Here is a 25,654-nt window from a genome sequence, read left to right as displayed (position 1 = left end):
GTGTTGCACTCAAGTGACATGCACAGCTTCATAAACCCATAAAACAAATGGATCTGTGGTTCACGCACAATCTCACACAAAACAAAAACGCTGACATCAAAAGAGACCAGTGTCTGTCTCATGGTTCTCAAAGTGCACGATTTCCCTTTGATAAAAGCACTTGTTTTGCCACGACACTGCGCCTCATGTTTATCTAGAGTGGATGCGCTTCGATAGACCGCTCTGTCTGGACCATTGTGTCACTGGCTGAATAAATCGGTGTGAATATTCATGAGGGCTCATGACCTCCTCTTCACGATCTTCTTGATATTCATAAACAGTGCCGTAGCTGGTGGAAATGATTCTGTGGACCACAATATCTAAATCTTTATACAGAATTCATACATCGTGGTAAAATACCTGTTGATATTACTCATGTTGTCCATTCTATAATGTTTCTTATTTTTAGATTTAGACAATGTAAAAGTACATTAAAATGTAATGTAATGTACTTGTGGGTAAGTTTTTTAACAGAAGGTTTAAACGCTCACTGGTGCTTCAGAAGTAAATATGCATTAAGAGCCGGGGGGTGTAAACTTTTGAACGGAATGAAGATGTGTACATTTTTCTTATTTTGCCTAAATATCTTTTTTTTCCCCATTTAGTCCTGCCCTTCAGAAGCTACAGAAGATACTTACATGTTTCCTAGAAGACAAAATAAGTTAAGCTCACCCTGATTTTACCACAATATCTAAATCTTCAGACTGAATTCATACATAATGGTTAACATTCCTGCTGATATTACTCATTGTCCATTCTATAATGTTTCTTATTTTTTAGATTAATTGTTTTTAAATATTTAGCTGTATTTATTTTCATTCTCCTGTTTACAAAAACTTATTTTCCCTTTCATATGTGAATTATGAATATTGTGTGTTTAAAAAGTACATTAAAATGTAATGTTCTTGTAGGTAAGTATTTTGAGGATGTCACATAGTTCATTACACATTATATTGCACAAATGAATTTTAAAATATTATTATAGTTGGAAATCATTAGTCTGACAAATCAAGATCGGTTGCCAACGAACATACAGGAAGCCATTTTGTTGTCATGTGACAAGAAATCCTTAAACAGGATTGGATCCACCTTTTTATTTAACGTAGAAATAAGCCTATGGGTGAGACTTCCTGTTCATTATCTGCTATAGGGAAAGGATGAGATAACAGTGCAGTAAACATTAAAATAGTTTGCACTATAAACCAGTGTGTTCATAATTAAGATTATACATTAAAATAATATGGTAAGACACCAGTTTGCAGTATCAAGCGGCAAAACGAGTTGTTTTGTACTGTTAAAAATAGCTGGACGTGAATGAGACCGGAAACAAGGCCCATAAAATTTACAATTGGCCTTCTTACAGTAAGAAATATTACATATCTGAACTTTTTTTGTTCGTTTGTTTACGCATTGTTCAGATCAAACAAGTTGCCTTTGATAATCTTTTTATTTATTTATTTATTTATCGACTGGTATAAATGCTATTAAAAAAATCTATTAAACATGAAATACATTTCGAAGAACTTTATTTTAAACCATATTTTATTTTCCTTTTTATGTATGCCTTTGTATATGTATTTGCGATACACACCATACAAACACACGTCACACATATAGAGATAGATACATAAATGCATACATAAAATATACAAAACAAGTGTTAAACATGTTGCCAGATTTCTGTATTGGAATGCATATGCTGTTTAATATGGATATAGTTTTTGCATATGCAGCTCGCGTTGTGGAGCTGTCCACTGCTGCGGTGCTGAAATCTTCGCCTCATGACGCACACAGCTACGCCAACTATTTAACTATTTCTGAACAGCCTTTCCTTTATATGTTTAGCCTAACTTCGGATATATCTGATAGTCTAATGATACTGATTTGATCAAATGTAGGCTACATAAAACTAGCTCTAACCCAGATCTAAAAGGGTTTCAAAACATTTGTGCGGAACATCCCTTGTATTTGTTTTCAACAAAAGCTTCGTTTCTGCTCAATTTCGAAGTGTAATAACGCTCGTCGGCTATTTATAGAGAAGCACTCCCCTCCTTTTCCATGCGCAATTCACCCCGCCCGACTCCCCCGGGACCCGAGCATCCTACCCCAGGTAGAAATTGACGTCAGAGCGGTTCGTAATTTGACGTGTAAACATCCCTTCCCCTTCCACGACTCTCTCATTGGTGGCTCTCCATGCGCGTTCAATTACTCGCTCACACTGCATCAGAATTAACAGGAGAATACAGCGTTCACCAAGGAAGCCGAGCTGATATTTCCTGTGTTTACATATCCTGCATTTATTTATTAACTTATTTCTATTTAACTGTTTTGTATCCATCGTGATCGTCCAGATCATTTTTAAGTGGTTGTAATTGATTTGAAATGGAAGAAAGATGTCGTCCAATGTTGCTGTGCAGTGTTCTTGCTCTGTTCTGTGCGCTGGTGTCCTCAGCTGTGGACAGACAGTATCTCAACGAATGGGCGGTGGAGATTCCAGGAGGACGCGACAATGCCCGATCCATCGCCGACGAGTTCGGCTACGAATTAGTCCGGCAGGTAAGTCAAGCCAAACGCTGTGTTTTTTCTCTATACAGTGAGATAAAACACTTGTCTCACACATCTGGCTCTGCTTTGCATCTGTGTTCCAACTGTATGTTCGTGTGGTTGTGTAATGCGTTTATTCATAGCAACACTGTTGCTTTGCCAGATCTTATTTGTTCTTTCGATTTGAAATACACGTTTAATCAGAGAACATTTGCTTAGCCATTAAACAGTGAAATGTTTGCTGAGTGATGTTTGAATGTGTTTTGCAGTTAGGATGTTTATTTGTAATGTCTAATGTTTTAGATTTTCACATCTGAATCTGAAACTCCATAAAGCATTTCAGCAATTGTAAATAATACGATCTTTAATGTCATTTCTATATAATAATCAGATGTGTCAGCTTTTATAGAAGTAAAGATTCACCTGTTGTTTCATGTAGCTGTCTTTTTATCTAAATGAGAAAGAAAAAAAAGGAAACCAAACTCTAAGTAAGCTGACAGACCTGTTAATTTTGCAAAACATTTTTTTGTGAAGTAGCTTCAGGCCGACTAGACCAGACAGATGGGAACTGCGTCATTATGACCAGGCTTATTTTAGCTCCAAATATGAACCGTTCTCTTCAGTCACTTCTCTCTCTCGTTTGTCTGCAGATTGGGGCGCTGGAAAACCATTATTTATTCAAGCGGCACAGTCACCCTAGCAGGACCAAAAGAAGTGCGGATCATATCACCAAACGTCTGTCAGAAGATGACAGGGTATGCGATTTTTTGACAACATCTCTCCTATGTAGAATAATAATAAAATTAGCATTTATTTAAAAAAATAAAACACTTAGATACCAGTTCAATCAAATAAGTAGGCTTATGTCATGAGCTTTCCCAAAGTTTTAATAAAATTATATTTCTAATAAATCATTTTTTAACATCTAATGTGATGTCAGTATAAGAGATGGAAAAGTAAAAGGTAGTTTTGGACTTACTGCTAAATGGCTCTGTATGGGCACCTGTGGCTTATTCTCTAGGTGTCCTGGGCTGAACAGCAGTATGAGAAACGGAGGGCCAAACGTGCTCCATTGGGGACTGAATGTAAGGATTGCTCAGTGGACAAACTTTTCGACGACCCCATGTGGAACCAACAGTGGTATCTGGTGAGTCTCGACGTCTTAACTTCCTTTGTGCGGGATTTCAAGCATTGATTCCAGAAGCTCATACACTATCAGTCAAAAGTTTTTGAACAGGAAGATTTTTAATGTTTTTTAACGAAGTATCTTCTGCATTTATTTGATCCAAAGCACAGCAAAATAGTAACATTTTAAAATGTTTTTACTCTTTAAAATAGCTGCTTTCTATTTAAATATATTTTAAAATGTAATTTATTCCTGTGATCAAATTTAAATTTTCAGCATCATTACTCCAGTCATCAGTGTCACATGATCCTTCAAAAATCATTCTAACATGCTCAGAACATTTTTTTCAGGATTCTTTGATGAATACAAAGTTCAGAAGATCAGCATTTATCTGAAATTAAAAACTTTTGTAATATTATACACTATACCATTTAAAAGCGGGGGAGAAATTATAGAAATTAATACTTTTATTTTACAAGGATGCTTTAAATTGATCAAAAGTAATCAAAAGATTTATATTTCAGATAAATGCTGTCCTTCTTAACTTCGTATTCATCAAAGAACCTGAAAAAAAATCTACTCAGCTGTTTTCAACATAATAATAATAAAAACGTCTTTGAGCAGCAAATCAGAATATTAAAAGGATTTCTGAAGGATCATGTGACTGGAGTAATGTTACAAAAAATTCAGCTTTTAAATCACAGGAATAAATTAAATTTAAAATATATTCAAATCAAAAACAGTTATTTTAGATAGTAAAAATATTTCAGAATTTTACTGTTTTTGCTGTACTTTGAATCAAATAAATGCAGGCTTGGTGAGCAGAAAGAGACTTCTTTAAAAACATTAAAAATCTTAAAGATTTTTGACTGGTAGTGTACATATTTTTGAAAAACGTTTTCTAAACATTGAACCAACTGAGATAAATAAGCAAAATGTATTTGAAAGTCACAAGACAAATGCAAGACTATCTATTTGGTGTGGGATTTTTAGAAAGTGCTAGTTCTTTTAAAACATATTCAATAATTTTTGCTTTTTTCATTTTTTTTTTTTTTCTTTTATGACTGGAGGAACAACCCGTCCAATTAGGCATTGTGAATGTCATAATCAAATGGGAAACAATTAAAAATAATAATTTACTATAAATCAGTGAATAATTCTTACAAATGGCCCAACATTTACACATGTAAATTGTTTGAGAATGTATGGGAGTGGGTGGTCAGCTTTTTTATGAAATCTGTCAATGCAGATCTGCACACTGGCTCTGACTTTTGGCAACTTGTCCAGACTGTAAATCTGGGCAAACATCATGTAGTATGTTCCAGCCAAGTTGAAATCACACTAATTTGTTCGCTTGTTCCCTATCTCCTATATAGCGCACTACGTGCCATTCACAATAACGAATACACTAACTGTGTGAACAAGTGACTGATTTCAGCCGCAGCTTCAGCATCTATTTATAATGTAGGGGGCGGGACACTTCGGATTCTAGAGAGCGTTTGATTGGACAGAAAGTTTGATGAGAAGCTGAAGTGCAGGGTGATGTCATCAAAACCGCTGATCCATATTGGCGGAAGTGCAAGACTGTAAGTTTTTAATGCTTATAATCTTGTAAATGCGAATTTAGTCATTGTTTTGGAGCACACAAGCTTATAGATAACCTTAAGGCTAACATATTGATACTAAAAGCCAAAAAACTTACATTTTGATTTCATAGGGACTTTAAAACCCTTAGTGATCTCAGTATGTTTGACTTTATGTGAACAGTATGTGTTCAAATGCAGAACCCATTAACATCAACAAAGGCTTTGTTAGATTTTCCTATAAGTGTTGTAAAAGCCATTGTAACAATCCTCTCTAGGCTGATGTATTACATTTCCTGTCTTCATTACTGGGTCAGTTGTCCCTCTGGACTTTTCGCACTTTGTGCAGTTGAAGCCTATTGTTTTTAAGCTTTCAGAGCTCATAGTATGGCTAAACCAAAACGAGATTGTAAAGGAGAACCCTTTTAATCCCAAATAACAGAAGAGCCAATCACACATTAGTACCAATTTACTGAAACACAATGGATTGATGGGTTTATCTTATGGAAGCCAAGCTCTTAATGCCAGAGAATGGCTTCCGTACAGTCACAGATGGAAAGGATTCAGCTGCCTCTAATATGGATCACAGCTCATGGTTTATATAGTAAGTCGCTCTAATCAAATTGAAAACCTCCATTTGCATTTCCGACTGAGGGATTAGTTTTTTGGGCAAACGTTTTATTCTAAACCGCCGGTGACCTTTTGTTCTTTTTGCTTCAACAAGTGCGCTGTTTTTAAACCTCTTTATTCATGTTTGGAGCGTGTTTGTGCAAGTGCCGCCACCTCTTAACCTAATTGCGCATGAAGTTCCTGCCCCGTTTTATTTTAAACTCCGTCTGTGTCGCTGAATTTAGATTATTAGATGATGTCAACGTCTCAGTTTATTTATATTTAACTCATTAGAATAACAAGATAAAAGTGAATGTTAGCAAAAATGAAATGCATAGGATTTTATTTAAAAAGGAAGGGGGATTTTCACAACCCACCATGAGTTCAGTGTTTGATAAGTGCTGGAATAAGCTGCTGTAGAAGCTACAACTCATTTTTAACTTAATTTGTAATATAAATTAATTGCTGAATTATGCACTACCCATAATCTGGAGGAGTGTTCGACCAATCAGAGAAGCTGCTGTTGCCATGGAAATGACTCTCATTAAGCACTGACGGAATCGCTGAGATATATATATATATATATATATATATATATATATATATGTGTATATATATATATATATAATGTGTATGTACATTTAAAAAAGTATATAGTATAGTGTGTGTATATATATATATAGTATAAACAGTATATATGTCATATAATATATAACATTCTTTCATAAATACATAATTTTTTATTATTATTTTATTATATTAAATAAATATTTTAAATACAAATTTAATAAATGTAATAAATTTGTAATTTTAATATAATAATATAATATTAATTAATTAATTAACAGAATTATATAATATTACATATATAGAGTTTTATAAAATATAGTTTGTATTTATATATATATATAGTGTGTGTGTATGTACATTGAAATATATTAAATATATGTCATAAAGTACATAACATTCTTTCATAAATACATAATATTACATATACATATTAATATTACATATACATGTTACATATTGAGTTTTATAAAATATATTTTTGTCTTTGACTGTAATGTATGTATATATATATATGTGTACATTTTAAGAAAGTATATATAAAATATGTCATGTAATATATAACATTCTTTCATAATTAAATATTATATTGCATATAGAGTTTTATAAAATATATTTTTGTATTTGAGTGTAATTATACATATATACGTATGTACATATATATATATGTATGTAATGTGTATGTACGGTTAAAAAAGTATATATAAAAATGTCATATATAACATTCTTTAAGAAATATGTAACTTTTTATTTTAAAAAAATTCTCATACATTTTTCCATTTAATAATAATAAAATATAACATATGTACAGTGACTGTAATTAATATATTTACATTTATATTTATATTTATTCAATGATGTCATTTGCATTGCTTCAGTGGATGCACAGTTTATAGTAGTCTGTTATTTACATTTTTGCTTCAAATCAAAGTTTATAATATTTCAATCCATTTGGCATTGGTTGGTTTGGCTTATAACTCTATATTACAACATTTTTTAAATGAACAGAAAAATAGCTTCATCAAGGCTGCTGAAAAGTGGGTGTTTGCCGTTGCGCTCTATTGGTCAATATGAGTGATGAGGCAGGTGGTTAAAAAGCGAAAGAAAGAATGACGTTCAATCTTATGAGATGAAAGCGTAGATAAAAAAAAGAAGGATATGGATTTATGGAGGAGAAAGACGGCAGTGAATGGATTACATTTCACCAGAGAGGACTGCTGATAATTCAATTAAGGAGATGACTCATATGCTTCTTTTCTTTCTGTATGGAGAACGCTGTGTGGTATTTTTCATATTTTATCCGTATGGTACCGGATACGTTGAACATTTTTAGATGTATCACTTAGAGGTAATGATCGTGTTTATGCACCTGCCAATATCTGAGACGCCCAGTAAAACTTCTTGACTCACTTAGAGGTGTTAGATCAGTGACGTGTACGACAGCTGTGGTGCTTATAACCCTCTTGAGGTTATGCAGGTCGTGATTGTGCTATGTGGCAGAGCCGTCATGTGTGGTGGGTCGTCTCTTTTCCTCCCCCTCCCCCTCCGGTCCTTCTAGAGTCAGACCTCAGCTATGAGTCATGCTTCATGGTAATGTTACTGCAGCGGCTGTGCCTAATTCGTGAGCAGATCACAGATCTCTTTCTTCCTCTTTTTCCTGTCACTTTTATGCCTCAAGCAGCTTTGTTACATTGCTAAATACACCATATACCATCATATACGCTCAAGTGGTGTTTTGCTTGCAAACAGCTTCTTGAATAATATGAACAGATCTTTTTAGTGAGCGAAATGTTTTCGTTATTTTACATGCACTGATTTGTAAATCCTTTGTGAGGCGATTGTAATAGCTTTTTTCAGCTTCAAAGACTAATTGGTGTGGAAAAATGGCCTAGGCTTTATGGGACGAGTGAATACGCCCCTTTTCTAATTGAGTAGGTGTGTTAAGTCTGCACAAACAGAATTAGACATCTGTGTTGTGAACAAACAGAAATAATGGGACTTTGTGTGGCATGATTGAAGCTCAAAGTTACAGTAAATTATTTAGGATATTATTGTTTTGTCTTTTCTTTCTTTGGTTTAACAAGCTACACGTTCTGAAAGCCCATTTACCATTTCAAAATGCTTGAATAAATCTTGTGTATTCTTGAATAATTTTGTGGAACATATGAGCTAGAAAGTTACAATTATAACATAAAAAGTAAAAAAAAAATACATTTCATGATTTTCTCACCACTTGGACCAATTTTGACATGTCATGATTTGTTGTGTGATATTTCTGACTTTATATCTCATAATTTGAACTTAGTGTCACAATTTTGACTCATAATTGTTTTTATGTCTTAGTTTTGACTTTTTATTTCTTAATTTCTTTTATCTTGTACTTCTGACTCCTTTGCATTTTAAAAATTTCATAATAATGAATAATCATCATCTTATAAGTATCATGTCATAATTTCAACTTTTTTTTCTCACCGTTTAAACTTGACATGATATCTTATGATTTGTCGTTTGATAATTCTGACTTTTTATCTCAAAATTTAAACTTATTATCTCACAATTTTGACTCATAATTGTTTTTATGTCATAATTTCATTTTATCTCAAACTTCTGACTCCTGAAATTCTGAAAATGTCATAATAAAGAATAATCATAATCTCAAAAGTATGACTTTTTGTCATAATTTCAACTTTTTTCTCACCATTTAGACATAATTTTGACATGATGTCTCATGATTTGTTGTATCTCATAATTTGAACTTAATATCTCATCATTTTGAGTACATTTTTTCATGATTTCAACTTTTTATCTCTTAATTTCATTTGATCTCATACCTCTGACTTCTGAAATTCTTAAAATTTCATAATAATGAATAATAATCTCATAAGTGTAAGTATCATAAGTTATTATCTCATAATTTCTACAGTATTTCTCACCATTAAGACTTATGTCATAATTTTGACATATTTCATGATTTGTTGTTTGATAATTCTGACTCTCATAATTTAAATGCAGTATCTCATAATTGTTTTATGTCATAATTTTGACTTTTTTCCTCACCATTTAGACTTGTCATAATTTTGACATATCTCATGATTTGTTATATGATAATTCAGACTTTTTATCTCATAATTTGAATTTAGTATCTCATAACCTCGACTCAATTGTTTTTGGCATAATTTTGACTTTTTATCTTAGAATTTCATTTTATCTCATACTTCTTAATCCTGAAATTTGGAAAATTTCAAAATCATAATCTCATAAGTATGACTTTTATGTCATCAATACTTTATGTCATAATTTCAATTTTTTCTCACCATTTAGACTTATATGTCATAATTGCAACATGATATCTCATGATTTGTTTCATTTTATCTCATACTTCTGATAGTACTACAAATTTCGTAATAATGAAAAATCATAAGTATGACTTTTGTCATGACTTTTTATGTCATAATTTCAACTTTTTTTCACTGCTTAGACTTATATTTCAATTTTGACATGATATCTCATGATTTGTTGTATGATAATTCTGACTTTTTATTTCAGTTTAAACTTAGTCTCATAATTGTAACTCATAATTGTTTTTGTGTCATAATTTTGACTTTTTATCTCATAATTTAAATATTCTGACTCCTGAAATTCTGAAAATTTCATAATAATGAATTATCATAATCTCATAAGTATGACTTACATTATCATGATTTTTTATGTCATAAATAATGAATGGGTAAATCTTTTTTCTTATGCTGTATGTCATAATTTTGACTTTACCTCATAATTGTGACTTATGATTTTCTGAACATTTCATATTTTTAACTATTTCAAAAGTATGACTTTTGTGTCACAACTATGACTTTTGATGTTTTTTATGAATCTTTGCGATCACCTTTCCTAATAATGTGCTAGTTAGCAAGTTTAGCGGCTAAATGCGGCTAAAGTAAACAGGATCGTCACTCCACGGAAAGAAGAGAGGGGCGGGGTGAGCAGAGCTCATTAACATTTAAAGCAGCCTCGACCAGAACAGGATGATTTTTGCAGAGCTGATTTTGACAAGGTAAAAAGGGTGTTATTTTACACAACCATTGAGAATTTTTAACAAAAGTACATTATAGACTTTTCATTAAGACCCTAAAGAATCATATCAACTTGTGGAAAACGGGCATACGGTGACCCCTTTAAATACTTCCTTGAGTCTATTTTCAGATATGCAGATGTAAGATTTTAAGAGCAGTAAGAATTTAACAAATCTGCTCACTCATAGTACTCAAAAACACAGTAGCTTGTGACCACTACTACAAAAAGAGTCACTGAAAAAAATTAGTGAACTAATTTGAGTCATTTGGTTGAACACAATTAAAAGATTCACTTCACTAAAATAAATCAAAATCCTAGTTGTCCAGTTAAAATAGGCTAATTAGATGCAAAGCTCTCGACTAATACATTTCACACAGCTCAGGTTAGCTGCTATTTATATACTAGCCACTCAACAGTGTATTTCCCATCACTGCACAGCAGCTCTCTGATATTTAATTATCGGTCAATAAGAAGAAATCCCCTCACGGTCTAGTATGGACTGAAAATAGTCTCCACAAACCAAAAGGTCAACATGGACGATTACATCGCAGGCTTTCATTTTCAACCAAACAGCTTTTGTTGGAAGGGTCAGTGGTTATGTCATAAAAAAAGGGCTTTTGTCTTCATGAAGAGGTTGAGAGTACCTGAGAGTGTTGAGTGCTACTCATGAATATGACCCTGAATGACTCACATATTCACTTAAACTGTATTTCATCATCCTCCCTTTCCAGCAAGACACCCGAACGTCATCATCCCTGCCCAAACTGGACCTGCACGTGATCCCGGTCTGGAAGAAAGGCATTACGGGCAAAGGAGTGGTCATCACCGTACTGGATGATGGCCTCGAGTGGAACCACACCGATATTTACCCTAACTATGTAAGTGCGTCATCATTAGCAACGCCTACTCGACCACCATCCTCTGTTGTTTCCATGCCAACGCCGACCCCCTCAACCGTGCAGAGGATTATCCGTAGTGACACCTACCACGACTGGAGCAAAGCCATTTGATGAGGACCTCCAGTATGGAAGGTCACAAACAAACAATCCCACTCGCTCATTCAAAGCTATTTAAAAATTCACTCTGAATGTGTCATTTACATAAGACTGCAGTGAGCCCAGCAATAGAGATGACTCATAAATCACAGGATAACATCAAACATCTGTCTCTTATTAGCATTTGAGCACATTGTAGCATCAGCCGTCGCTCTGCTGTTGACTTGTTTACAAACAGCAGTCAGAAAAAAGAAAGCCTTAAATCGAGCAGAGACCTGTATGTGTCTGATGTTGGCTATGATGTTGCACACGCTTCTCTTGAAAATATATATTGTAAAAACATGTAATTTTATTTCTGAAAACATTTTAGAAAAAAAGGAACGTTATCGGAATCGGCCAATAAAGGCTCAAAATGTAAACATCGGCTTAGGACGTAAAATACACAAATAGCATTAAGATACCTGTGTTCCTGAATAAATAAAGGAGTAATTGATGTCATAAAATCACAAGTCTTTTTTGATTTCTTGAATTAGATTTTTTTAATTGTTACAGCTCTTTTGCTTTAGTTTAAAATCTGTTTGATGTTCTTTATAAGATAATATTCTATATTATATTATATATCTATCACTATGAAATCCACAAATAAAATGTTAAGGTTTCAGTTGCATTTGTCGGGGAAAAAAACAGCAGAGATTGATTTTATTAACGTTATTTTCAAAGCTTTCTTTTTTTTGAAGTTTATTAGTTCTAACAAGTAAGTTTTTGCTCACAACTAACTACAATTAAAAATAATTTGTTTGTCATTTCTGCACAGGAGAGATTTTATGTTGTTTCAAAACAAAAGGAAATATATTGGTATCGGTATCGACATTGACTATCGGAAAAAATATTTTAAAAATATAAAAAAAAATGTTCATCCCTAGAAAAAAAGCATTTAAATTAAAAAATGAAAGAAACATGAATATAAAAAAAAATAAATAAATAAAATAAAATAAAATAGCAGTAACAATCAACACAGTAAATATAAAAGATAAAAATCCATTAATTAGCTATGTTGGTGTATGGTTTGCTAGGATAGGACTATTTGATACAACTATTTGAAAATTTGGAATCTGAGGGCACAAAAAAATCAAAATATTGAGAAAATCGCCTTTAAAGTTGTCCAAATGAAGTTCTTAACAATGCATATTACTAATCAAAAATTCAGTTTTTATATATTTACGTTAGGAAATTTACTAAATATCTTCATGGAACATGATCTTTACTTAAGATGATTACATGATTACTTTTACATAAAAGAAAAATCAATAATATTGACTCATACAATGTATTTTTGGCTATTACTACAAATATAGCGACTTAAGACTGGTTTTGTAGTCCAGGGTCACATATAGTTTTAATATTTTGCATTAGTTTTTAATTTGGTGTTTTCTGTTTTCATTTTTAGTTTTTACAGTTAATTTTATTTCAAGTAAACACAAAAAATGTTTTTTTGTTTAGTTTTATTTAACTATAATAATTCTAAATACAATAATTAGCCAACACCGTATTCTGTTTGGCAGCATTTATCTCAACTTTCCCAAAAACCCTTTACATTTTTGGGCCAGGTCACACAACAATGTAGGATGCAAGGCAGTGATATGGAAGAAGAATGCAAAAATCTTAAATTACTTATTTAATAAGACATTTTATGCGATTTGTACATTATGAACGCTTCCAAAGAAATAATTTTTTGAGTCCATGGGTGTGAACAGTACAGTAAAATTGTCAATTACAAAAATACTGACTCATTGTAAACACAGCGAAACTCACTGTCCAGTTATGATCCCAGGAAATAACATATTGTTCTTTTATCAAGTTTTGCGTGAAATGTTTAAACACATTTCTATTTAGTCTAAATAGAAACGGTAAGAGCAGTATGCTACTATCCTTTTCTGGGCTATCCTACTCCTATAAAACCACATCTGATTGTTATTTATTCTGTGTATGCCAGAAATTGTTTTTCCGCAATCATTCAAACCCTCATTTACTCTTTCTCCTCACTGTAGGATCCTGCTGCTAGCTATGATTTTAACGACAACGATCCCGATCCCTTTCCCAGATATGACTCCACCAATGAAAACAAGTGAGTGAATGAATCTCTATACTCTTTCATTATTTCTCCGCATGAATGGGCAGAAAATCTCAAGACCGCTGATCCACACTTGAAAAAACGCAAGGACAGATTTTCCAAAGCCTTTAGCCCTTCAATTATGTTAAGCACCAAATACAGCGATAAGGAAACTGATTACTGACTGGAGAATGTTACAAGCCTCGGACCGGCATAGTTCTGCCCTCTTTAAAGAGATTAGCAGATTTATTTAACATCATACTAAATCTGTTCAGAGAGAATTAGACCAGACTGCTGTCGCTTTCCATCTTTAAGCTGCTATGAAAGGAGAGCTGACAGTGTCAGTAGGTCTGATCTGAGAAGGTCTGTTCTCCATCAGGGAACGAGTGTAATCCATTCCAGTCGTACACACATCACTCGTGCCATCTTACATAAGAGGATCACAACCCATCCACATCTATGTGGCCCAAAATTACAAATAGTAGTCAAGAAGGAAATCAAAGCAGCACCATAACTGTCAATTATATGAAAACTAGAGTTATATAACCAAATGTTTTTTAATTCTTTAAATCACGAAACTGTAAAATTCATCTGCAGTGTTTTTTTTTGGCTGTAGACTGACATCTTTGGCATTTGCATTGTTGTTTTTCAGTGTGTCATGTCATTAGTGCCTCAGGGAGTGTGTTAAATAGAAGTAGTTTACATTCTTATGCAGGTCAGGGAGCATACATAATTGCATTAATTTCTTGTTGCCTTTTTTAATAATTAAATCAGCATGTTAAATTGACAGTCCTGATGAAAACGAAGCTCTGCAACAGATAAACGAAAATAGACACGCTCATTATTCTTTCTCAATGTGGTTGCATGTCTCTCTCAGGCAATGCCAGTGAATGACTCATACCGTGCCAGCTATAGTGCGTCTGTACACACGTACACAAACAAACACTCATAATTATGCACACACACTCTCTTGAATAGACACACGCAAGCTCGCTTGTCCTCTCGCCCGCCCATGTCAGCGTATTCTTTTGTCAGCTGTGCTCAAGGTGGTTTGCTAGGACTGTTTGTACAGTGTAGAATGCATCAACAGATGATGAGTGTTAGGAAGGAAGGAAACAAATAATCATTAAGAGTTTTCAAGATCAAGCTCAACTATAATCATTTTTAGCAAATCACTCCCTGCAAAATGTGATGTTATCTAACAGTTAATCTAATCTTTGACATCAGTCACTGAATACAATTTTCCTCGAAGACTAGCATCATTATTACTGTTTACATTTGGGGATATAGGGATATTAAGGGATATGAACAAACACCAACCCAAAATCTCTGACATGATTTCTCGCATGATTTGGCTTCTTGACTCAAGATGTTCCTTTTTATAAGTGATTATATATATGATTTTCACTTAGCCGACAATTAAACTGATGAAAAGTGCATGAACTATATCTGGTGTTACAGCATTTGAAATGAACCTGTAAGCAGCCACCTAGCACCTAGAACACCCTTGCAACCACCTGAAAACACTAGCCACCATATAGCAACAGCCCAGTTCATCCACAACTGCTGTCCATTTAGCAACACCCCAACAACCAGATGGGAACCATCCAGAATACCTTAAAAACCACACACTAGCAACAGTCTAGAAACCACGAGAACACACTTTCAACCATGTAACAACCACCAAGAACACCTAGCAACCAAAAAAAACATCCTAACAACTATCAAGAACACCCTAAATAGCAAGCACCTAGGACACCCTAACAACCATCCAGAGCACAGTAGCAAACATCTAGCAATCTAGAACCCCTATCCATCTAACAACATCCTAACAACCATCCAGAACACCCTAAAAACCACACACTAGCAACAATCCAGCAACCACAGAGAACACACTTTCAACCATGTAGCAACCACCAAGAACACCTAGCAACCAAAAAAAGCATCCTAACACCTAGAACACCCTGACAACCATCCAGAGCACAGTAGCAAATATCTAGCAAGCTATAACCACCCAGAAAACACTAGCAACCATCCAAAACACCCTAACAACCACACACTAGCAACAATCCAGCAACCACCAAATGTCTAGCAATGACCAGGTCCACCCAGACCCCCTGTCCATCTAACAACACCCTAGCAACCATCCAGTACACCCTAGCAACCATCCAGAACGACCCAGCCCATCCAGAACCAATGTCCATCTAATAACACCCTAGCAACCATCCAGTACACCCTACCAACCACCCAGAATGACCCAGTCCATCCATAACCGCAGTCCATCTAACAACACACCAGCAACCACCTAGAACACCTGGTGACAACCTAGTCCATCTAGAGCAGCTGTCCATCTAATAACACCCTAGAAACCATCCAGTACACTATACCAACCACCCAGAATGACCCAGTCCATCCAGAACTGCAGTCCATCTAACAACACCCTAGCAGCCATCCAGAACACAATAGCAATAACCCAAAAACACTAGGAAACATATAGCAATGACCCAGTCCATCCAGAACTGCTGTCCATTTAACAACACCTTAGCAATCATCCAGTACAGTACACCTCACCAACCACCCAGAATGACCCAGTCCATCCAGAACCACTGTCCATCTAACAACACCCTAGCAACCATCCAGAACACCCGGAAAACACCTTCAACTATCTAGAAACCACTCAGAACAACTTAAAAACATATATCAACCACATACAACACTGTAGCAACTTTCCAGAACACACAAGCAACAATCTAAAAACTACCCAGACCATCCTAACGACCACACAGAACCACCCTAACAACACCCTGAACAAACTAACAACCATATAGCAACGACCCAGTCCATCCAGAGCCACTGTCCTTTTAACAACATCGTAGCAACCATCCAGTACACCCTACCGAACTGTTGCCTATCTATGTTGTTCTACAAATGTAGATATAATGAATTTTGAACATGTTGGCTTTATTCAATTTGAATGGAGCTGAATTGTAACCCTGTTTTCTGCTGTATATCCTCAGGCATGGAACCAGATGTGCTGGAGAGATTGCCATGCAAGCAGACAACAATAAATGTGGTGTTGGAGTGGCCTACAACTCCAAAGTGGGAGGTGTGTGTTGTTAAGCTGTGTTTGTTCTTTTTTGTATCTTAAAAGCTCTGGTTTGACTGGTGTTTGTAGTGTGATTATATAAGAGCATTGACCCGTACAACCGGTCATGCACATACACAATCTGTGCATGTCCACTTGTACATATAAGTCATAACATCATACAGCAGCACAGATTATGGGATGCATTTAATCGCCAGCATTCAAATACTGTACTTGAAAATTGTTTTGATGTATCAGCGGAGGTCATCTTTTGTCCTTTTTTTATCTGCAGGGATACGAATGCTGGATGGAATTGTGACAGATGCCATTGAAGCCAGTTCCATCGGCTTTAACCCTGATCATGTTGACATCTACAGTGCTAGCTGGGGCCCTAATGATGACGGGAAGACCGTGGAGGGGCCCGGGCGTCTGGCCCAGAAAGCTTTTGAGTATGGTATCCAGAAGGTGAGAAGTGTGGGAATTTAACAACCACCTAGAACACCCTAGCAATGACTCAAAACACACTAGCAACCATTGAGCAACCACCAAGTACAACCTAGCAACCACTTAACAGCCATCCAGAGCACTCTAGTAACACCCACCACTTAAAACACTCTGGCAACCATTTAACAACCACCCAGAACACCTAAACAACGACCACCACCCAAAAAACTCTGTCAACTACCCAGAACACACTAGTAACCATCTAGTAACCGCCCAGTACAACCTGCAACCATTTAACAACCATCCAGAGCACCCTAGCAACGACCACCACCCAAAACTCTCTGGCAACCACTGAACATCCACCCAGAATACCCTAGCAACAACCCAGAACACACTAGCAACCACCTAGAAACCAACTTAGCAATTACTTAGCAACATTCAGAGCACCCTAGCAACGATCACCCTATTTTGGATGCGATTAATCGTGATTAATCACAAATAATCGATTTGATAGCCCTAGTTTGTATTTTATTTCAAGAAATTAAAGGGCTTTTTGGTTTTAGTTATGGTTTTATTAGTTTAAGTTAATGATAATAACCCTGCTAGCAAAAACCAGCACACAATAGCAACCACGTGGCAACCATTCAGAACACAACTGCAGCTACCCAGCGAATACATTGTTCTTATGGCATGTAACTCTTAACAAACTCATTATAATCTCCAAATTGTTGTTTTTACTCTAGGGTCGTGGTGGGAAGGGCTCCATTTTCGTCTGGGCATCTGGTAATGGTGGTCGTCAGGGCGACAACTGTGACTGTGATGGATACACAGACAGTCTGTACACCATCTCCATCAGCAGCGCGTCCCAGCAGGGTTTGTCTCCCTGGTATGCAGAGAAATGCTCTTCTACACTGGCCACGGCCTACAGCAGCGGAGACTACACCGACCAGAGAATAGTGAGTCTCCTTTGCTTCAATTATACATTTTCTTGCTGGTATGATCTAAATTCTTATATTCCCTTTGATTTCCTTTGTGTTGAATGACTACATTTCAACTTGGAGATCAGTCTTTCTGGTTGTTGTTTGTTTGTTCTCTGTTGGGTTTTGTTGTGTTGACATTTTATCTTATGTCCTATTGTCTTGCAGACTAGTGCCGATTTGCACAATGAATGCACAGAAACACACACTGGCACATCTGCATCTGCCCCATTGGCTGCTGGGATATTTGCACTGGCTTTGGAGCAAAAGTATGTTAAACATCTTGCAATTTGTATGTTCTATACAAAGTGAATTCCATTTGAATAAAGATGTATTCATAAGGATGTATTCTCCTACTCTCTACCTTAGTCCTGATCTGACCTGGCGAGATCTTCAGCACTTGGTGGTTTGGACGTCTGAGTTTGATCCCTTGGCTAATAACCCAGGCTGGAAAAGGAATGGAGCTGGATTGATGGTCAACAGTCGGTTTGGGTTTGGTCTCCTGAATGCTAAAGCCTTAGTAGACCTGGCCGATCCCAAAGTCTGGAAGCACGTTCCAGAGAAGAAACAGTGCATCGTCAGAGACGAGACGTTCCAACCAAGGTAGAGTTTGCTTTTTCAGCGGAAACAAAGCATCTCACACATGGAAGACAAAGCCACCCTGATCTCCTGCCATCTGTTACTGCGCTCAGCTATTGCGATTCATTAATAGCCACATTAATTCAACAGATCCAGTGTGTGTGTGCATTTACGCCCATCTGTTTGTTCTTTACGACTGCTTTTGTAATTTAAACGAAGGTATATTTTGGGAATTTAGAACTGGAAGCCGTTCCGGTTTTTACTCAATAGCCAGAGCTTTGAATTGCTTTTCCTCCTGGATTTACGTCATAAAATTTTAGAGCATTAGTGTTCAGACAAATCTCAGCTGGAAGAAGGGCACCTGAACAGATGTTTCATTTCCCTGGATCTAAAATTCCTCGTAATGCAAATGTCACGACACACATTGTGATGTTGTTTATAGCATGCCGCGCAATCATGCACAGCAGAAGCTGCCAGTTCACATTTTTTTTGGCATTTGCTGTACCTTGTCTAAAGCACTGTAGAGTGAGTGAGTGGGGCACTCATTTGGCAGTCGGCTTTGTCTGTCCATCCATCCATGAGCACTTGTTTTAGCATTTGGTGTGCATTATCACCATGGCTCTTATTTGATGCAAAGTCTGTGCTTTTCAGTGTAATCTGCAGGGATTACAGTTCGTATCACTCATCAGTCAGTTTCTGTCTAGGAAACAGTGTTGCTAACACCTGTTGAACTACATGAACCACTGTTTGCAACATACAGCATTTACAAATTAAAATACAGCTGCAAGCAGCAATTACCAGGGTTCAAGCGCTTTAAGGCATTTAAGCACATATGAAAAAAGACATTATTTAGCAAGCTTGTAACCACCTAAATCAATTATTTAAAAAAAGCATCCAGGTAGTTTACCAAAGAAACTTTGCATGCTTTGCAACGACCCCGTTATAGCTTCCGAAAGGGTACATTTCTACATTTTCTTGATAATTATTGACCTAGAGAGTCCAGAGAATTGTACTGCAGTGTTTTTTTCCCAGTGAAAAACCTAGGACTAATTCGCAAATGTAGCTTTTTTACATCTTATCACCAAAGAAACGATTTGATTGACAGCAGTGGTTCTAGAGGCAAAGTTGTCCAGAGTGAGGAGTTCTATCGTATGATACAAATATTGCATGTATGTGTTAAAAAACGTGCAATGTGCAATTGTTTATGTGCTTAAAGAATGCGATATCACTCCTTAGTGGCCGAATTCTTCACGATTTCTCACAGACCTTTAGGGCTGTGAGTCAAACAGGTCCAATGAGTTTCGTTCCGATTGGCCTCAGTTAACCTTGTCTAATAGGTGCTCCATGTTTTTTTTTTTTAAAATACACAAATGTCCTTATGGACACTAGGACAGGGGTGTCAAACTCTGGTCCTGGAGGGCCGCAGCGCTGCAGAATTTAGATGCAACCCTAATTAAACACACCTGATCCAACTAATCAAGTCCTTCAGGCTTAATTGAAAATTGCATAGTATGTGTGTTGGAGCAAGGTTGGAACAAAACTCTGCAGGGCTGCAGGAACTGAGTTTGACACCCCTGCACTAGGACCAAGACCGTGCACTGCGATTTTCGAAGATCGCTGATCCTTCCCCATTCTAACAATTACAATAGTGTTTCAGCGCTACGCGCTTGAACCTCTAAGAATACCCTGCTTTGTTTACAGACCATTGAAGGCTGCAGGTGAGATAGCCATTGAGATCCCCACCAAGGCTTGCGCAGGACAGGCGAACTCTATTGCATCTTTGGAGCATGTCCAGGTGGAGGTCAGCATTGAGTACACAAGGAGAGGAGACCTCCACATCACACTGACGTCTCCATCAGGTAAAAAAAAAACATTTAAACACACTACCATGTGCACATTTGGGAATGAGAACACTGATTTTTGGGTTTGTCTCATTAGGTACCACTACAGTCCTCCTGGCGGAGAGAGAGAGGGACACGTCATCCAATGGTTTCCGAAACTGGGCTTTCATGTCTGTGCACACCTGGGGAGAAAACCCCACCGGGACTTGGACACTGAAGATTACAGATACGGTATATACCAGCATCTCTGCAAACAGAGGTCAAATGCACATGAAGTGCCTGCTAATCACAATCCATTTTCTTCTTTCTTTGGCTTGCAGTCTGGACGGATGGAGAATGAGGGTCAGATTATCAGCTGGAAGCTGATTTTGCACGGGACGTCTGAGAAGCCAGAGCACATGAAGAAGGCGAGGATTTATACACCCTACAATGCCGTTCAAAACGATCGCAGAGGAGTGGAACCGATGGAAGACATGATCAAGGTTAGAACAGGGGCCAAACTTAGGTGCTGCCAAAGTACAAATTATACAGTGACTGTGGAGGAAATTTCTTCTTCCATTTTTAGTCCACAGTCTGTTGGACACTGAGGACAACTGAGGGACTCATATGCAACTATTACAGAAGGTTCAAACACTCACTGACGCCTCAGAAGGAAACACAATGTATTAAGAGCTAGGGGGTGAAAACTTTTGAAATTTTAAGATGAGGGTGAATTTAATTTATTTGGCCTTCTAGGAAACATGTAAGTATCTTCTGTAGCTTCTAAAGGGCAGTACTAAATGAAAATAAATATTGAATTTATGTAAAATAAGAAAAATGTACACATCTTCATTCTGTTCAAAAGTTTTCATCCCCGGATCTTAATGCATTGTTTTTTCTTCTGAAGCATAAGTGAGCATTTGAACCTTCTGTAATAGTTACATATGAGTCCTTCAGTTGTATTATCTCTCTTATTTTGGTCAAATAATGAACATTTTGCAGATTCTGCAAGGTGTATTTACCTTTTCTGTTTTACGACCTGTTGTAAATAAGTGTCATGCAATTCTTCCAGTCTTACCTCAACTTCCTCTTTCTCTAACCAGCAGGAAGCTCCGACTCCAGCTCACAAACCTGAAATTTCAAGTCCAGTGGTCCCAGACTCACTCCCATCCACTGCTTCCATCAGTGTCCCTGAAGAAAATCCAAAATCTCCAGGCTCCTCCAATGGCAATCTGGCCCTGCTGCGCCTCCTCCAGTCAGCCTTCAACAGGCAAACCCCGGCAGTTCCTCAGCACGCCCTAGTAGTTCCTCCATCACCTCCCAAGACCTTTCAGCCCGAGAGGATCCCCCCGCAGAAGCTGTATCAGGCCCTCGACCAGCTAAACCGCTACAGGGGCTCAGAGAACGGCCTGTTCAGTGACTACAGCGACAACTTCTACAGAGCCCAACCGTACAGGCACAGAGACGACCGACTGCTGCAGGCGCTGTTTGACATGCTCGGAGACGACCAGCAGTGAGACAAGAAGAGGGAAAGACAGGAAGAGTAGGTAAAAGAAGCTGGATGCCCTGCTGAAAAGACCAGCTTAGGGTTCCCATGGTGTTAAACTGGTCTTGGTGGTTAAACTACATCTAAAACTAGCTGCTACGCTAGTCTTTTCAGCAGGGCGAAGGGGCAAGAAAGGAAGTAAGCTGGTACGTAGAAGAACTTGACACGACTAGAGTTGATGGGATGAAATAAGATGCGTTTTGTTCTCTTCCAGACAAGCTTGTTTTTATCTGCACATGTAGTTATCAACTATAAGCATTCTACGGCCTGTGTCTGTCAGTGTGAGTGTTTGTATATCTGTGGTGAACAGCCAGCTGTATTTATCCCTCAGTTTTGAACCAGGTTGCTAAGATTTAAAACCAATGACAGGACCAATTATGGCGTCTCGTGCCCTTTGCCCTCTTGATGATTTTTCTCATGTTGCCTTCACTGCCACCAACTTCTGCATGCTATAAAGCGTTTACATTAGGATGTTATGAGAATATTCTATTATGAAGACGATGATTGTAAATTGTAGCAATTTGTGAAAGTGTCAATCTTCGCAGAATCAGTCCGACTTTAAAGAGACAGTTCACCTAAAAATGAAAAATCCCTCATGTCTTTCTAAACCTGTATGTGTTTCTTTTTCTGCTGAACACTAAAGAAGATATTTTGAAAAATGTTGGAAACCAAACAGTTTTGGGTCCCATTGACTTCTGTAGTCTAAATGGCAACATTTTTTAAAACGAAAGTCATACAGGTTTGGAATGATGTTAAAGTAAGTAAATGTATTTTTCATTTTTGAGTGGTCTGTCCCTTTAAGTTGATGTGAAATCAAATCTGACCTGATTTATTTTCTCAATTCGTGAGTGCACGTTATTCCAAATAAATGTTTGTCTTAATATTTTAACAAAATATGACTTGCTCTCAGCCTTTAAAATGACTTGCCTGTTTGACTGATGTCAAAAAATTCTTTTCATTTTCAGTGGTTTGTAACACCCACTTTTCACAATTCAAATAGATACTTAAAATAGTGTGTTATTCTAGAGCAGGGTTTCCCAACTGGGGTTTGTGGACCTCTAGAGGTCAATGATGGAACTACAGGGAGTCTGTGAGATACCAATGCCAAATGAAAGGTGAACTAAGGTACTTTATATGTAGAGAAAATTGCACTTAAAATGATGTATACTCACTGTTTTATTCTAAACTGGCTAAGATGATATTGATTACAATTAGTGCTGTTAAATCGATTAATCGTGATTAAATGCATCCAGAATAAAAGTTTGTTTACATATGTGCGTGTGCATATTTATATGTATATATAAATATATAAACATACATGGATATATTTGAGAAATAAATGTAACATATATTTATATTTATATATAATATAAATCAAATAGAAATATGAATACATATATACATGCAAATATTTCTTAAATATATACATGTACATTTGTGTATTTATATATACATATAAACACATATAAGCACATGCACATATATTATGTAAACACAGACTTTTATTTTGGATGCGATTAATCGCGATTAATCGATTTGACAGCACTAATTGCAATAGTTAATATATGTATTTGATAGTTAAGGTAATAATTATGTATTGTAGATTAACAGTGTTTGTCTAAAATTCTGTAAGAAGAAATTACAGCTTCATCTTAATTTGCTACAAGGTTAATATTAACTAAAACTAAACCACTGAAAGACATTATTCGTTATTTCAACCAAAGACCTTTTTATTACTTAAAATAAGAAATTTTAACTGTAATTAAATAGATGAAAACAAAGATATTTTTCTTTGATTTCAGCTGGCAACATTTCTCATTTTCATTTAGTTTAAATTGAAGCACTGAAATAACTAAAACAAACTAAACTAAAACTAATAAATAAAAATGAAAAAAAAAAAACATGAATAAAAATGACAAACACAACAAAATAACTAAGACTTTCAAAATAATGTAAAAACTTTAAAGTATATATATAAAAATGAATATAACAATCAGTGATACTAAAATAACACTGTTTTGCTCACAATTAGTGCTGTCAAATCGATTAATCATGATTAATCGCATACAAACTGAAAGTTTGTGTTTACATAATATATGTGCATATGTTTATTTGTTTGTATTCATATATGAATACACAAACATACATGTGTACTTTTATTTAGGATGTGATTAATTGCGATTAATCGATTTAACAGCACTACTAACAATATATTTTTATTTTATTAAATTCAATCATTTTTAATTTATTTTTTGTTTATTCCAAACATAGTCCAAAAAATTTTAAAAATGAGGAAAATGATCAGTTATAAATAGAAAAATTTGTCATTTAATTAGTGTTGTCAAATGATTAATCACGATTAATCGCATCTGTGTATATACTGTGTATATTTATTATTAATATATAATATATTTATTATTAATATATAATATATATAATATATAATTTTGAAAATATTTACATGTATTTACATGTATATATTTATATTCATATAATTGATATTATATACATATAAATATTTTTAATATATAAACAACATTTTTCTTAAATATATGTACATTCACGTATGTGTATTTATATATACATAAATACGCACAGTACACACACATATTATGTAAACAAAAACTTTTATTTTGGATGCGATTAATCGCAGCACTACACTAAATGTATATCTAGTATTATTAGTAAATATTTGAAGAAGTTAAACATTACTTAACATCTCAGGTAATTCCAGTAAACAATTTAGGTTATTTTAGGTGGTTTAGCTGACAAAAAAGCCCTGGGAAACCCTGTGTATAGACTTAAAGGACATCGGTAACACCTGGTTCCACTACTGAGTGCTTATATTTCACCGTAACGCTCAGGATGACAGTGTTTAGAAAACTATCGTTCAGTAAACTGTAGAATACCGAGGACATATACCTGTGGGACACCTTGAAGCCTACATCTCTCTGCCCTTTTTTTGCACAACTTTTACCATGTACCTCTCCCCTGCTCTCTCTAGAAACACGTGCTTTGAAAATAATAATCTCTAAATAGCTCATAATATAGAAATAATTATGATTTTAGCACTCATAAAAAAGAGAATTGTACATCCCAGGAAACTATGTATCAACTGATTTTATATTCAAAATTCATAAAACAAAGATAAAGTTTTATTTTTCTAAGAGTTCATAGTTTATGAGAGTTAAGAGAAGTAATATCTATATAGAACCCTAATATATTATATCGCCATTTACCTCATAAGCCTAAATCGCAATTCTGTCTCTTATGTGATGTTGTACTTTTAACCTGATTTCCAATAAACTCTATCCAGCTGTTGTGATGATGCTCTGAAAGGGATTGTCTGTGATTTGCATTTGTAAAACAGGCTTGAATGTTCCTGCTCTGTTCTATTTACAGGTTATCCGATGTTAAATTAACTAAGTTTGAGTGCAAAACGTAAATTAGAAACCACATTTATGTTTGTATTTTTTAAACATATAATCTGAAATTACTGGAAATACCAGTTTGTAAAAAGAAATGACTTAATAAATGTTTGTCATGGTTCAGCACA

General features: G+C 35.5%; 1 protein-coding gene across 2 annotated transcripts; it reads left to right on the top strand.

Annotated features, from left to right (window-relative positions):
- Window positions 1-2,186: 2,186 nt before the first annotated feature.
- Window positions 2,187-25,654, top strand: pcsk1 (proprotein convertase subtilisin/kexin type 1). 2 transcript variants are annotated; one of them, XM_051093184.1, is made up of 14 exons: window positions 2,187-2,595; window positions 3,234-3,338; window positions 3,605-3,730; window positions 11,274-11,420; window positions 13,586-13,662; window positions 16,665-16,753; window positions 17,025-17,197; window positions 17,920-18,132; window positions 18,322-18,422; window positions 18,523-18,756; window positions 20,434-20,591; window positions 20,671-20,804; window positions 20,894-21,055; window positions 21,659-25,654. In XM_051093184.1, the coding sequence occupies exons 1-14, from the start codon at window positions 2,422-2,424 to the stop codon at window positions 22,067-22,069; spliced, it is 2,304 nt and encodes a 767-aa protein (XP_050949141.1). In that variant the 5' UTR covers window positions 2,187-2,421; the 3' UTR covers window positions 22,070-25,654. The 2 variants fall into 2 exon arrangements, with proteins under 2 accessions (XP_050949141.1, XP_050949140.1); XM_051093183.1 differs by having other exon boundaries at window positions 2,189-2,595; window positions 21,656-25,654.

Source organism: Labeo rohita, chromosome 21, assembly GCF_022985175.1.
Source record: "Labeo rohita strain BAU-BD-2019 chromosome 21, IGBB_LRoh.1.0, whole genome shotgun sequence".
Taxonomy (NCBI): Eukaryota; Metazoa; Chordata; class Actinopteri; order Cypriniformes; family Cyprinidae; genus Labeo; species Labeo rohita.
The sequence above is the reverse complement of the archived record's forward strand: the minus strand, read 5'-3'. Positions and strand labels throughout refer to the sequence as shown.

Excerpts from the sequence above, each read along its gene's own strand:
- pcsk1 (XM_051093183.1), top strand. The coding sequence starts at position 2,422 with ATGGAAGAAAGATGTCGTCCAATGTTGCTGTGCAGTGTTCTTGCTCTG. Across the intron at positions 17,198-17,919 it reads TTGAGTATGGTATCCAGAAG|GGTCGTGGTGGGAAGGGCTC; the intron begins GTGAGAAGTGTG and ends TTTTTACTCTAG. Across the intron at positions 20,592-20,670 it reads CACACTGACGTCTCCATCAG|GTACCACTACAGTCCTCCTG; the intron begins GTAAAAAAAAAA and ends TTGTCTCATTAG.